Source organism: Melopsittacus undulatus, chromosome 8 (genome assembly GCF_012275295.1).
Source record: "Melopsittacus undulatus isolate bMelUnd1 chromosome 8, bMelUnd1.mat.Z, whole genome shotgun sequence".
Classification (NCBI taxonomy): domain Eukaryota; kingdom Metazoa; phylum Chordata; class Aves; order Psittaciformes; family Psittaculidae; genus Melopsittacus; species Melopsittacus undulatus.
This window is the reverse complement of record NC_047534.1, coordinates 50,551,664-50,566,890: the sequence shown is the minus strand read 5'-3', so window position 1 is coordinate 50,566,890 and position 15,227 is coordinate 50,551,664. Positions and strand designations below refer to the sequence as shown.

The 15,227-nt window shown below is 40.3% G+C and overlaps 1 protein-coding gene across 5 annotated transcripts in view; it reads right to left on the bottom strand.

Moving 5' to 3' along the window:
• The window catches only part of ZMIZ1 (zinc finger MIZ-type containing 1), a 294,102-nt gene that overhangs the window by 21,279 nt on the left and 257,596 nt on the right, over positions 1 to 15,227 (bottom strand). For 2 of the 5 annotated variants that reach the window (XM_031052157.2, XM_031052159.2), the window contains 7 exons: positions 12,730 to 12,844; positions 10,375 to 10,592; positions 8,770 to 8,968; positions 7,442 to 7,732; positions 5,193 to 5,375; positions 2,756 to 2,930; positions 1,341 to 1,527 (listed from right to left, as the gene is read on the bottom strand). In XM_031052157.2, the coding sequence (XP_030908017.1) occupies positions 1,341 to 1,527; positions 2,756 to 2,930; positions 5,193 to 5,375; positions 7,442 to 7,732; positions 8,770 to 8,968; positions 10,375 to 10,592; positions 12,730 to 12,844 (1,368 nt within the window). The remainder of the gene's footprint in view (positions 1 to 1,340; positions 1,528 to 2,755; positions 2,931 to 5,192; positions 5,376 to 7,441; positions 7,733 to 8,769; positions 8,969 to 10,374; positions 10,593 to 12,729; positions 12,845 to 15,227) is intronic. The other 3 variants (XM_005152699.4, XM_031052158.2, XM_005152700.3) reach the window with 3 other exon arrangements.

Here is a 15,227-nt window from a genome sequence, read left to right as displayed (position 1 = left end):
AAACTCCCTCTGCTGCGAGTACTCCATGATAATGAAATGCAAGTAAGCAATAACTGACCTCAAAGTTAGGTGTTAATTACTGGATGTGGTCTGCCTGAAATCTCCCTCCCTCTCAATGCCCAAAGCTACCTTAGGGTAAGGGGGCAACGTGGCAGCAAGGACTCCTGTATGCCGCATCAAACCTCAGTTTTAGAGGCAGAGTCCATCCCCAGAGCAGAGAACTGAGTGCATCTCTCTGCCCAACTCACACCCTCCATGAAGTAGATTCCAGTGAATGGGAAGAAGATCCTCACAGTAAAAAAAGCTGAAGCTACAAGTTATCATTCCCATTAAGGTCAGGGGGTATGTGGTCCAGGCATGGGAAGAAACTGAAAGCAAAACAGGTGTTGATGAAAAATCTGCTGACAGAAGGATGCTCAATTTTATGCTCTCAGCTGCTACACCTGAGAAAAAACCTTCATAAAGATCCTGAGCAACTAACCAGCCTTCACAGTGCACAGAGGTTCAAACAGTGTTATCAGCAGCCTTTTATTAAACATTTTATTAAGCATTTAAAGCCATGTTTATCAGCAGCCTCAGGATAACACTGAGATACTTTCTGAGAAAAACAGAACAAGACAAAATTATTCTGTGGTATTTGAAAGTAGATAAAAAAGATTTAGGCTCTGACAGTCATTTGATCTAAAGCCCTTCCATGAAAATGGTGAAATCAGGACATAACCTGGAATCACTTATGCAGATCTACATTAAATGCAGGAATGTACCACCTAGGAAAACTATTCCTCTGTGCTGGAAGGAAGTACTTGATATAACTGAAATCCAGAAGCTTTCATATGTGGAAAGCCATTTTCCAATATTTCTGACCTGTCCTTAGTGGAATCATAGCAGAGAGCAGAATTTCTGAAGTTAGTTTCTAAAGTTTGGCAGACTTAAGCACTTGTATTTCCAAATGACTTTACCAAGTCTCTAAATCAGGCCCTTGATTTAGAGGGCCTGATTTTCATTATCAGATACTCTGCACCATTTATGTATCAGTCCTGTGCATCTACTCCTGCAACTAGCATTTCACAAAGCACCTAGAACTTCAGTCTCCAGATGGAAGTTTGTAATGGTGTTGGTCATCTGTGTCCAACACCTGTTCCATCAGAAAGGATGGAAGAGTTGCAGTGATTTTTCAGACACTGTGTGCTATGTGTTATCAGCAAGGAGATGCCACACAGATCAGGAAGTATTTTAGAACATGTTGTCTCTGAAAAGTGAGAGAAAGTTATCTCTAAGTGGCAAACCTAAGTGGCATTCATGTGGCCTCCTTGCATCACTGGTTGCAAGACTGAGCTTACCTCCACATCAGTGTCTGATGAACAGTTGGCCGTAGGTGAAAGACATGGTTACTGACTGCCAGGTTGTGTTCCAGCCGGAAGGGCTCCAGTACAACACCATCTCTCACAGGAAACGTCAGACGCAGCTCATCATTGTGGTTGGCTGGGATCGAAGAGGGAGAGAAAGCGTGAACTTTCCCTTTAGCATCTGCAGTGCAATAATAATGTGTATATTTATACAGAATAGTAACAAATGGCACAGTGATCTGCTACTGGGTCTAACTTAGCAGGTTCATACACACTTAAATCACAAGGAATGAACAAAGTCTTCTATTCTCCCACACTTAACATTAGAGGCTTAGCATCCTGACCATAAACAGAAACCAAGCCTGGCAAGAATGCCTAGTTTTTTGTTACTGGATAGGTTCTATGTCCAGGCTGACTCTGTCGGCAGAAGACTTGACAACAAATCTCTTAATTATGGCAAACAGTGATAATGCTTATTTTCTCTGGTTTGAACAACAATCAACATTACCCAATTAGTTCCAACAGGCTCATCAGCTGAAACTATCCAATGACCAAAGACCCTTGTTTTTAATTACAATCTGATCTTACAACATGATGGTTTGTGGTAAATTTACACCTAATCTATGAAGTATGAATGTCTTTAAATGCTTGCTCAAATAATACTGCAGGCCACCTTCTACTTCATTTCTCACCTATCCTGAACTCCAAGACGGGTTGTAAAGTGCTAATGCATCAGCAGTTATTTTACAGAAAACATAAAGGTTCTCCTAACTTCCTAGTAAATGATACCTCCTATTGTCTATCAGTCACTTCAAAACCTCAGACATCTTGTGATAGTATACAGTCAGAGAGATCTTGTTATTCCTGCCCTGTACCCAGCCAAATGCAGCTGTGACGTTGAGTGGCTTTGAAAGGAACATATGTCAATTTTTGGCATACTACTGACTATTCTTAAGAAGCCTATATGGATCACAATACAGACACCACTATAAATATTCACACTTCACGCTATTCCGCAGAGATGTTCAATGAATGGCTTTGCCCTTGAACAAAACAGACCACAGTGAAAGTTCATACAACAAACAAGCCTACCAAGCACACATAGCGCAACACAAAATCAAGTGGTTTATCCTCAGGAAGTGTACCAAAGGAATACTTCAGAAGTAAAATCTTTACAAGTTTAACCTGGAAGAACACTTCTGATACTCTGCTTCAGGAGGGGATAGCAATCTTTCTTTTTCCTGTCCACTGTTTCTAGTGAACCTGCACAGTGCAGGTCACCTATCACACCTTCAACAATCAAAGCCTCTCCCAGAGCAGCAAACAGAGATAGTTTCCAGACTCTGAAATGTATGTGGCAGAGGACAGAGACCATAAATGACTGTGACGGCATTCTGTTTGCTACTCACTTGGAGGTGGTGGTAAAGCATTGATATTTGGTTTAATGTCAGGTGGGAATGGTGGTTTGACATCCTGGTTAGGTGACAGGTATGGAGGAATATTGCTCCCTGGAGTCATAGGTGGTGTGGGATTTCCTGGAACAGGTGAATGAGGGTAATTTGCCACAGGTACAGGCCTTGATGGCTAGAAAATAAATAACATCACATTGTTATTGCAGCCTGAAAATAAGAATAATAAGACTTGTGAACTGGACTGCTATCAAACACCAAATACTACAAACAAGGTACGGAGACCTCGCTGTCACCGGAAGGGGAAGAAACCACAGGAGGTCCCATAAGGCCTCCAGGGAAGAGGCAGACTAGGAGAGCAAAGCAGGAACTGAAAACAGACAAGCCAGCTTAACTCAGGCAATGACCAGATATAAGCATGGCTGCCAAAAGGCTTGTCGCGTTCCTCTGAAGGCTCTCTTTCCAAAAACAACTGGCAATTCGCTTTAATTTTTCCACATCACCCCAACCCACCCAGCCCTTTGTATCTCTTTGGCTTCCTCCCAAAATAGCTCCACTGCACAAAAGCCTACATGAAAAGCAAATTCCAAAGACATCCAATTAGAATGTTTCTGTCCCTTTTACTGTCATTTATCCTTTCTTCCATCCCTGTCCAACTCATCTACTCAGAATGAAAGCTCTGAGGGTCAGGGGATGTCTTTTATTCTGTGTACCTACAATTAGATTTTGTTCTTAGTTTGATGCTGAATAAGACAAATTAAAAGAAAAAGGAAGGTTAGGTATAAATAGCAGCCATAGTATTAAAACATCATTGGTTTTGTTTCTTGTAATTAAGGGGATGGCTGTAGTTAACAGAATAAACCAGTAATGAAGGAAGCTGACATTAACCAAAACTGCTATTTCATGTCACTCTCTTGCAATAGCTCATGTACCATAAGCACTTATTCATGGGAGTGTCAGAAGATGAAAATCTTTACAACCAGCCAAAGTATCAAGACTTCAAATCTGATTCCATATCTAAATGCTGCACTGCTAGTGTAGGATACTCTAAAGTATCTAAGAAATCTTGAGCATTTACATTTCCAACCATTTTTGCTTTCTTAACACATAGAATTACTATCTTCACAATCACTATAATCCGAAGGTTCAAGTCCTGGAATGTTTCCACTAGCCAGGATGAACCTCCCTTGTTAACAAGGTCTCTTATTTTCTGTTTCCAGAACAGTTGTTATTTGACACAAAATAAAGGATGCATCAGAAAGACCAGAGACTTCCTGTTAAGAGTTATACTGTAAGCAAAAAACTTAAAACTCCATCTCAAATACACACATGCAAAATGTATTAAAAAATCTGTCACTTAAAAACTTGACAGAGATCATCTGCTGTTATTTTAGCATAAGTAATTGCACTGGAATTGCAGCAGTTGAGGATCTGTCTCCTCCTCATGTTCTTCCTGGCAGTGTACTGAAAAAGCTGCCATGATGCAAGAGGCACTCCTTTGGGTACCACAGTGGACAGCTTGGTAGAACAGATACTCTATAGTAAAGTATGTTGCTTCCTCTTTTGTTTTTTCAATGGTTTGTGGGGTTTTTTTTTGTGTGTGAATGTCACTGGAACAACTCCAATTCAACACCAATGTGCAACGTAGATTCTTTAGCCAACATTAGAGATCAGTAAATAGTTAAGAGACTTCAACAGCTAATGTTTAAAGAGTTTTGATGGTCCTCTCCATTTTTATGCTCACTGGAGTAAACTGTATGCAAAAGATCACTTTTGTGTGCACTTCAAAGACGTCAAACCTCAGCAGATCCTCAGTACAAACTCAGTTTGGAGAATATGAAGTGCTCAAAATGTATCCATAAAGCAGGCTTTAGGCAAGATTATAACAATATTAATTCCTGCCCAAAACAAGCAGCACAGAGGGAAAAGAAGGAGAAAAGGGGAGGGAGAGGTCAGAGAAAGTCACACAAACTTCCACTGAAAGATTAATTCTATAGATAGAAGAGCTCTTAAATTTGAACTAGCTTAGTCCAACAGTGACCAGTGTAAGTGTGAAAATGGGATGTTGCAACACTGAACTTGTTTATTACAAATTTCCAAAGTTGTATTTTTGCAGGGTGCCATGAATAGGTGAAAATATTACACCTGAATCCCATTAAGTACCTTTTTTCACATGTTATTTTTTAAGCAAAACCAACATTTTCTTGTAAAAGCCCCTAATGAGCTCCAGTACCATTCAATTTTCTTTATGAACTGCTCTGAAGTTACAATGCAACTTGGGTTAATAACTTGATCCTGTGATATCCAAACATTAGTAAAAACACTGCTTTTTCCCCCTTTCCTTTAATTACATAAAAGCAATAGCTATGAAATAATTCATGTGACTTCATTCATAAATGGCTAGTGGAATGCAACAAGATAATCTGAAAATTCTTACCTTGTAATACTGCCCCATGTTGACTGTTGGAGGAGGGTACTGCCCTGTGTTTTGCTGGCTTGGCATCCTCTGTCCGGGATAGTTGGGAGACGTAAGGGGTCTTGGAGGGTTGGGAGTGGGGTACTGACCAGGCTGGTTTGGAAACTGGCTATTTGGTCCATACTGCTGGTTTCCATAATTCGGCTATTTCATAACAGAGAGTAAAGAAGACAAAGATGTTTCATGCAAGCAGCTGCCTTAAACTGATTATTAGCACACACTCGACAGCAGAATCAAAACAAAAAACCGAAAACCCCTCTGGGTACATACTTCTCAACTTAGTGCCACTCATGCCTAAACCACATCCTTGATGGCTGGAAGGGAATACTCACTCTAAAGCATAAAAATCCCACACACCAAAGTGGGATAAGAATAATCACGTATCTTAACACACACGTACACTTAGCCTTGCAGCGCTGTTCAAAGGGCACTGCGTTTGAAGAAACCAGAATTACAACCAGATGCAGTGTTTGCAAAATCTCTGTGCTGTTGCAAGTGCTACCAGCCCCAACCTGGGGATCTGTTTCCAGATGGAGAATGGAAGTGCAAAAAGCACCATAAAAAAACACAAATACCCTGGAATGGGCAAAAACCTGTGTTGTACACATCTCTGCTCAATACAGCTGCTATCCTGGCCTTGTGCTAGAGGATATAGCAAGACCTTAACAACTAAAGAGATGCCACCACTAGTCATAAACACCCTGCTAATGCTAACTAGTACTGTGCTGCAGTTTTGGAACTGAAGTTACGAAAATTGGAACTTTAGAGGTAATATAATATCAATTTGAAAAATTAACTGATTAACAGGCAGTTTCTATAAAGGAAGCCTTCAAAAGCCAATAAGCAAATAGCATCTATAATACCTGCAGAATTCCAGACCAGCAGGCATGTAACATTTAGGGTACTGTTCAGCACTGACTTCTTGGAAACATGACCATATTCACTTGCAAGGAAATACCTGCTTCTGAAGCAGCAAAAGAAATCTCTAGGTAACAATTACCTGAACAAGACAGATTTTGTGTTTTCTTAATTGTAAATAGCAGTATGAGAAGCCATCCTAGAGAAGCAACTCCTGCTAAAGCACATCACTTCTTTTTAAACTACTGAATACTTTCTAATTAATTACAAGAAAAGTAGCTTGCAGACCAGAAAAGAAATGTAGCTTAATAATAAATGTTTGCTATACTTTCTGCATGCTGTGGTACTCTTTGCTATATGTTTTCTAGGAAGTCTTACTACTATTATTATAGTCAGGGTAATGCCATAATATTCAAAGCTCTACACCTGAAGTTAAGCTGTTGTTTTAGGCTCAGTTTAATACAGAATTTAACCAAGAAATTATCTCTGAAGCTAGTAATGTGGTTAGATTTGTAAAGATAATTAGGTACATATGGAGCTGAGAGAGCTGGTGGGATTTTTGAAAGCACCTACTGCCTGATTCATACCAATTCCAACAGTAAAATGCATTGGTACTTTTTAAAATCCAAAAGCTTTTCTGTCTACATCTTTGGTTGTCTACATTTCCTCCACAATTTTGACCCTAAGTGTTTTGCCTTAAGTCAATGCAATGTAATTTTGGATACAAAGCCGCTCAGATCTCATATAACAACATGGGAACTTAAGAGATACCACACTCCAAATAAACTTATATTAGATAAATGCTGACAGAGAGGGATTTGAGTTCAACATGATTTATGTTCATCGCAGTGCCTATGAAAAATAAGCCTAAAGACATTTGGAAAGCAACTGGTGTTTAAAATAGATGTTGTTACTATCAGTGTTCATACGATGTCCACCCTGTATCTCTTTAGAACAATAAAACCACCCAAGAAAATGCAGATCACATACGTACTGGGCTCAAATGAAGTATCTCGCCTTCAACATCTCTTTTAAGTTGTCACATTAAATAAATCCACTCCTGTGAAAGAAGTCTGCTTATGGTCTATGAATTCACCATCTAGCATGAGAATCTTAAAGTGACATATTGAGGGCTCAGCTGATTTTGGGCCTTTATCGGTTTTAATGACTGTCATCTTGACTAATATAGCAAGGGTCAACGCGAAAAAAGAAAGAGCTGCTTCCACTTGTATTTTAACCACAGTATTCCCATCAAGGTTGGAACCATGTATCTGTCTTACAGGGATGTGTTACTACCCAGTGTGTTGCAACACAGGGAAACAACGTATACAAAACATAATTTATCTTATTACCTCTCCTGGATACGGCCTCTTTATGCCCTGTATAGGCAAAGACTGGGGGCGTGGGCCTGGGTAGGCTTGCTGAGGCATCCTCTGCCCATGGGTGCTGAAGGGACTCATCCCAGGAGGCCGAGGTTGGTTCATGCCCATGGGTGGCCCACTCATGCTGGAAGGTGTCATTCCTGCTCCCATGCTTGCTGGGTTCATGTTGCCTGGCATAGAAGCAGGGCCACGAGGACCAGGCTGGTTCATAAACTGGTTGTTGTAAGCCTGAGTTGGACCCATCTGGAAAGAGGAACAAACCTTCAACGGAAGAAGAAGAAAAAAAACAAAAAAAGAATAAAATGCGACATGCATTTAAAATGGGAGGAGGGAGCTGAGCATGCTTTTGGGGGAGGGAGGAAGGGGAGGGTTTATGTCGCATTTTCCGTCAGTGTTCTCCCAACATTTGCTGAGCAGCGACGTAAATTATAACAACTCAATTGGAATCGTAGAAGGTATAAGAGAGGAAGACAGACATAAGTCTAAGGTGAGCAATTAACTTGTTTAAATTGACTAGTTATTACTGTAAGGCAAACAGGTTAGGAAGTTGGCTGTGTAAATATAGCACAACGCTACAATTTCTAAAACGTGCTTCTTTACACAACCTGGCATTTGAGGCCATATGCATCAGAACTCAGAGAGGTAAAAAAGCTAAGGAGGGAATTGATCAAACCCTTGTTTATTTTAAGACAAATATTACATGAACTCATGACATGCTGCAGGCTATGGATCACCAGAAATGCACCTTTCGCATAGCTGTTCTCACAGACAACGTTATTAAAAAGCAAATCCCTTTTCGACTGTTGTTTCCTTGTTTGAAGGGGAAATAAACCAACCAACCAACTGTAGCTGGCAAAATAAACAATTACTGAAGTGGTAAAAAACCTATTCCAAGATTCTGGAACGCTTTACCAGGTACTCAAATTTAAAGGTTCAGAGGCTGGCAGAGGCAGCAATAATATATCCCATCACATGCAGCTGTAACTTCCGGTAATCCTAAGTTTTTTTAAGGGACAATCTCCAAACTACAAACTACAGTTAGGCAGGATTTATTTCCAACCCTAACTATTCTCTGATTCTACGATTTATTGGGAAAAACATGGGAGATCGACTCATACCTACATACACACATTCCAGCAGTTTCCCATAAGCATTTATAACCATGCTCATGCACAAAAAAAAAGTAATAAAAAAACCAGAGTGGGCATCCTAATAAACAGGGGAGTAAGAAGAACAGCCCAGTTCCCTGTAACAGTCTAGATCAGGCAGGTAGGAAGATGTGAGGGTTACTCTCTTACCGGTCCATACTGGTTCATGTCCTTATTCTGCGTTTCCTGAAGGGCTGCCACAGTGGCTGTAGCTGTGGCTGTTGCTGTAGCAGCTGCAGCTGCAACTGCAGCAGCGGCAGCAGCAGCAGCTGGCTGGGTGAAATCAGCTGGCGGCCTCGTGTGGGGTGGGATCCCCATTCCTGCAGGGGTATTTGGGCCTCCTGGGTAACTGACAGGGAAGAAAGGAAAGAGAGAATTAAGATGCGCCTGGTGATTTTGGTTTGACCACTGGTGTGATCCTCATCTGGAACTGTTCCAAAACCATGTACAACACCTAATGAAAGCCAACAGGACAAGGCATGGTATGTATATGAGATGCATGTGTTGCTCAGCTGTAGCAGTCATAGCTGCTGGGATTGCAAGGATCCACCATCAGTAGTTTCAGCAGCAGTGTTCTGCTTTGCAGCTCTGTAGCTTACTGTGAAGCTGAACTGAAATCCTGGAAGTTAATGCATGCTTCATTTCCCAGTAGTGTAGGGGTATATTGCACAGTGGCATGAACAGACAGCTTTCTCCCCTACAGTGTGTTCATTTGCCTCAGTGGTGAACTACACCAAGCGCTCCCAGCACCGTTAAGTGCTCTTCCCTGACCCTTAGCAGAATGGACAGGAGATCCCCAATGCAATCAGCTCTACTGCATCCCATACAATGTATTCTGCACTTCCTACCAGGCTCTCCTATTGATCATAAGATAAATTAAGCTACACCATGTCTTTCCCACTCCAAGACATCAACCATTTTTATAAATACGAGCCAGTATACTGTGCCCATTTTAGAGATGTTAATACAAAGCCAAAGAAACTTCCTGATTTGTTCAAGGTCACTCAGTAAATCAGTGGCAGAGATGAAAGGAAAGAGAAGTTCTCAGTGTCTCAGGCTTTTATTCTTCACACTAGACTGACTATGCTAACAACCTTTTCAGCAGGCTTTGCAGAGGGACCATAAATAGTGGTTTCAGTTAAGTGCACTTACCACCCTTGTTTACAAAGCATAGACACAGAAAGTAAAAATGTAACAAACCCCAGGCTATTAGGTTTTGCCTTATTTCACTAATGCAGCATTTACTTCCCCGAAGAAAATACACAGACTGACCATCTCTCTCTTCAGAAACATCTTCACCCCCAACTCTTTTCAAATTCCTACTGTGGAGTAAGTGTATGGGCAGAAATATGCCATTGCATTGGAACCTACTTTGCCTAATACACGTTTATTCCTCCATGCACACGCAGAAATTATACCATCAATACCTTTCGCATCCTGGCCTTATTAAATGTTAATCATTCCTAAGTGTGTGGTCTGTTTAACAATCTCTCTTAATTAAAACTTTATTTTGGGGGGTTATTAAAGCTAATTGATTGACCTAAGCCATTTCTGTTTACTGTGATGAATTTTACTGCAGTCTGGGTAGCTGATTTCTGAAGCTGTAAAAGCAGCACGCACTTGAGTTAACCAGCATAAAATAGCTACTTAGACTTTATACAATTAAAATAAGCCCAAGACACTCCTGCCAGGTCACTAAAACAAGCTTCATCAATGATTTACATCCATTTCCCACCTCACACAAGTAAATCTTACCTGCCACCAAAGCCTCCACTTCCAGGATAATTGGGTCGCCCATACATGCTCTGCTGTATGTACGGCTGAGTGGAGCCTGCCTTGGCTGAAAATTGTTGCTGCTGTCCAGCAAACTGAGGGGAATTGATACCAGGGTTGCTGGTAGTCATCCCAGAAGCCATGGGATTTCCTGCTGGGTTCATAGGGTTGTTAGCATTTGCCATTGGATTTCCCAGCACCTGTGAGGACAAACATGAGAATAAAGGGCTGTACCTTGAACTACCTCAAGCAAATTAAGTTGATTATTTGCAATCAATACTGTAAAATACAACCACCCCAGACTCTGAACTCCAGTAAGCATACACCTTTTTGATGTCTAGGTGCACATTCTTGGTGATTTCTTCTTCTGCCATTCCAAACAAACAAGAGTTTCTGATCTCAAATTATCCTTCACAGATTTTTACCTAGATGGAACCCAAACTAACACGCTTATGACAAAAATTACTACACAGACCTCCTAGAACCATGCTCTGTTTGTGACAAATTCATCTGATTAAGTAAATGCCTTTGGTTTTTTTTCTGGATGTAGGACTTCAAAATAATTTGCAAACATTCAGTCCCACGGGCATACTGCAAAGGGTACTGCACTTGTAGAGCTGTGAAAGAATGTAGTTTAGTGTCCTCTGGTCTGTTTTTAAAAGGACTTGGTTTGCTTGTTTTTTCCATTTGAACCAAAACTGCTATGATTTCCTTTGAGATGTAAGTATAGCTGTTCATGGATCACCTACGTGGAAATCTGTCTTCTCCTTGGGAAATAATATAGCGATTTTTGCACAAGACCAAATTTCAGCTTTGGGAATTTGCACAAGGAAATCAGTGATCCTGGCCAATGCCTTTTCCTTGGGGAACTTGAAGACTTAAGGGAAACCCTGTCATTCATTTGAACCTATTCTGAACAACCACAACCAAGTTTCACATTCCAGAGTTTTGCCCTTCTCTTGCAGTGATTCTGAGAAAACATTTTCTTCTTTTTACCAAAGCAATCCCCCCCCCCCCCTTTTATTGTACATTCATCTGAAGTATCACAAAGAATTCAAGTAACATTACAGTGTTTTAGGATAGAACAAAAATCTGAGCCTTCCCCCCATGTCCCCCTCTTTCCTTTTGCCTTTTTAAGTGTGAAAGATTTTCACAGGAAACTGTATTTCCATTTTCTGGCCAATGTATAGACTGTAGAAACACCTGTTTACTCAGGTGTTTCTTTCCTAGATTGCATACCTTTTCTTTTGAGGGGTTAAGAAATCAACAACAATAAATGATGTTATAGATGTGTGTAACTATTTCCTCCCTATTTTTTGAAGGAAGATTTTGCCACAGCCAATGCTTACATAACTGCCACGTGAGTATTTGTATGACTTGATCCCTGAATCATTTCAAGTGGCTCAAACCGTAACAATTCTGGTTTTATTCTTCTGACCAAGATTAAAACAATAAAAACAATTACATAGAAATTTTTGTGTTGGATCTAATATCACCTGATTTTAAAAAGGTAGAAAAGACAAGTTAGATTTATGTATTCATTAAAGATGTTGAAGTGTTTAGAGCACTTCACCTCCAGTGTAAGAAAAGGCTAAACTGCCAGAGAGCTTGATCTGCACCACATCCCTTGCAGAGTACACTATCACAAATAATCGGCATCTCCTTCATTAAAGCTGCTTCTTTTTTGTATAGCATAATTCAATATACATTGCAGAAGAAAAAGAGTTAAGAGTGGAGAGAACCAAATGGGAATCCTCTAAGCATGGGTCTCACCTGGAAGCCAAGAGCTCATGCCTTTGCTCTGATGCATACTGAAATATTGTTTTAAAGTAAGGCTGTATTAACAGGAGAGGTTGAAAAGAGCACAGCCTATAGTTGGTAGTTAGCATCTCAGTGTGGGGGCAGACCTGGCACAGGATTTCACCAGTTCACAAGTATGACACAACCCCAGGTAAAATCCACAATAACTGTCATTCGATGAATCTAGCTAGAATTTGGTTTGTTTTTTTTCATAAAACAACTGTTCCAATTAAATCTGAATGTCCCAAGAAGTTTGGTATTATCTCAAAATCATGCTTTTAGTGTTGAAACCATACACCGCAAAATAGGCAGTAAACCCAAGCCTGACATTTGCATACAGCTAAAGGAGTTACTGAATCATGCTCTCAGACAACTCCTTTTGATGCTTCCAAAGAGGAGACCACTGGAAAAAAATGCACCATATGCAACAAAGACACTCTTATCAATCCCAAGAGAATCTTCCAAAAACCCTTCCATTTTGCACACATTAGTGGAAATCTGTATCTAGAGGGGAGGAAGCATAAAAAGGAAGCTTACCTGGCTTTGAGAGGTGTTAGTCACACCCCATACTGTGGTGACCACTGACAAAGAGCCTGGAGGCTGGTTGGTATTTTGCTGCCAGGGAACAGAATCGTAAGGGAAAGACCCATCACTGCAAAAACAAATGTTAAGGAGGGTAAGATTCTGGAATTTTAAACAGTGGCAAGTTGCTGGCAGGGAAAAGGGATTAAAACCTGACATTACCTTAACTCTCCACTCCTCCTTCAATTGTTAGCCTAGTACTTTCACAAGTATAACTTTATTTTTTAATACCAACATAACCATATCAAAACCACACAGAACTAATGAATTCCTTAGGTATATTTAAGACAGGGCTTTCACCATAAGGTATGTTACCAATGAAAGTGAAAACAAACCTAGCAGCAGAGTTTCAAACAACTAAGCAAGTTGCTCAGAATCACTTATTTTGTGCCATCCATCTCAAGCTCTTCAACAATCACCGCTTCAGCTGGCTCCTATCAATTCAATTAGATTTTGAGACCAGACTGCAGCTCCACTGTCTGCACTGGGTCCTCACATGGCCAGAAAAGCCGTTAAAGCAGTAGCAGTTCACCATCATTTGGAGAAGTAAATTGAAATTCAGATAGTGTTCTCCCACACGATGGATAAGCTGCATGCCAAAAACAGTATCAGCTAATCAGCATTCTAGAAAATCAACTGCAGATACAGAACACATCTTTCAGATAAATATATGGTTGAGAAGATTGGGTTTTTCCATTAGCTTTGTCCACAGATACAAGCAAGCATTTCTTCCAGTTCTTTTCACACGAAAGCATTGGTGGCTTCAAAATGAATGCAGGATAGGCATGCGTCTAGTGTAATTAATGATATATGCTAAATCCAGTGAAAGGAACTATTAATCCAAGAACTGTAAAATATATTCCACTTAAAATTTGCTTGTTCTCATGTTATTAACTTGTAAATTAGATTTGTATTTGCATATATGTTCACATACACACACGTGATCTTTCATCATCTAGATATATATACCATTTAATACACACACACGTACACACATTGCTGTCTCATTTTCAAATGCCACTTACTTGTATTTTACAATTAAGAACTGCATTTTTGCTTGGACTACCAGCTATCACTGGGGCTACCGTGCCTAAAGAATCCACCATACAGGCTCTGTGAGTGCTTTATCTATATTCTTCAAGGCCTGCACTGTGAAGTGCCGAACAATCAATTCATACAAGACAAGGTGAGACAACCAACCTGCCAAAGCCCTAAAAAGCAACGGCTGTGGCAGACCAGGGTGCTGACTCTCCCATGTTCCCAGACAGTACTCAAAGCTTGGACCACTTCTTCTTCCTGTGCTGTGAGCCAAAATCAAAGACTACCCATGTGCTCATTCTTTAGCTTGTTTGTAACACCTCATGTAGATCATTTAGGAATGGGAATTGCTTTGCTTAGAGTGCGCACACATGCAATAAATAGTGCGTGCCAAGTAACAAATAATCTAGTAACAGCATCAGCAACTGTATGAGGTAAAATGAAGCAGTGAATACATTTCACAAACAACTAGGAAATTTCAAATACCATAATGCTGTGTGAGCACAACAACACTATATTAGAACATAACTGTGAATTTGAACCGACCCATTTCAAAATACCCAAATTGAATTAAGCAATAAAATCATACACACACACACACAAATAGCATTGATTAAATCAGGGAAAAGAATAATTTCCTCTAACAAATAAATAGGGAAAACTAACAGAAAATAGTAAGCTGCTGCAAGACGCTTGACGTGTAATGTTTATGTTGACAGCATCCATATAAAACAATGTGTGAATAAGGGCACATTTAACACCTTGCAATCAGTAAGTCCTTCTAGCCCACTATCTTAGGAGATTTTCTCTTAGAAGGCTGAGAATCTTGCCCCTCTCATTCAGAGGTGCAGACAATAGCTTCAGTGACTAGTATTTGCAAGTGATGCAATGCTTCAGCAGGTCCCCTCCACCCACCATGGAGACAAATGATGACTAACCCAGAATTTCCGACTGCTATTAAGCCTTCCTCTTTTTCCTATTCTGAATGATGCCTCCTACTTTACTTCCTTCTCTGACTGCGTTTGATGATGTCTGCTCTGTGATCTGTTGGGATATTTATGGCACGTATGACTGTTTGTATACTTCAATGACTACACAGAAGCTCTCTCCATGACATAAGCAGTGAAAGGACTCTGCAGCCATTCCCTCTATTCTCCACTGATGCAGTGGGGACAGGTACAAAACCTAAGGGACAAAGCAAATCTTTTGCAAGTGTAGGAGTAAATAAGAAGGGTAATGACAGGCACGAGTCAAACCACAAAGCTGCTAAAGGTTCTTCTAATGCAAATATGCCATACAGTTTATACGCATACTCAAACTTTGAGCTAGCGATGCCTTAGTCTGCTGTTAAGAAGTTATAACTATTTCTTCACTTTCTTTGCCTCCAAAGCATGTTCCTTGGACCCATTCCTCAC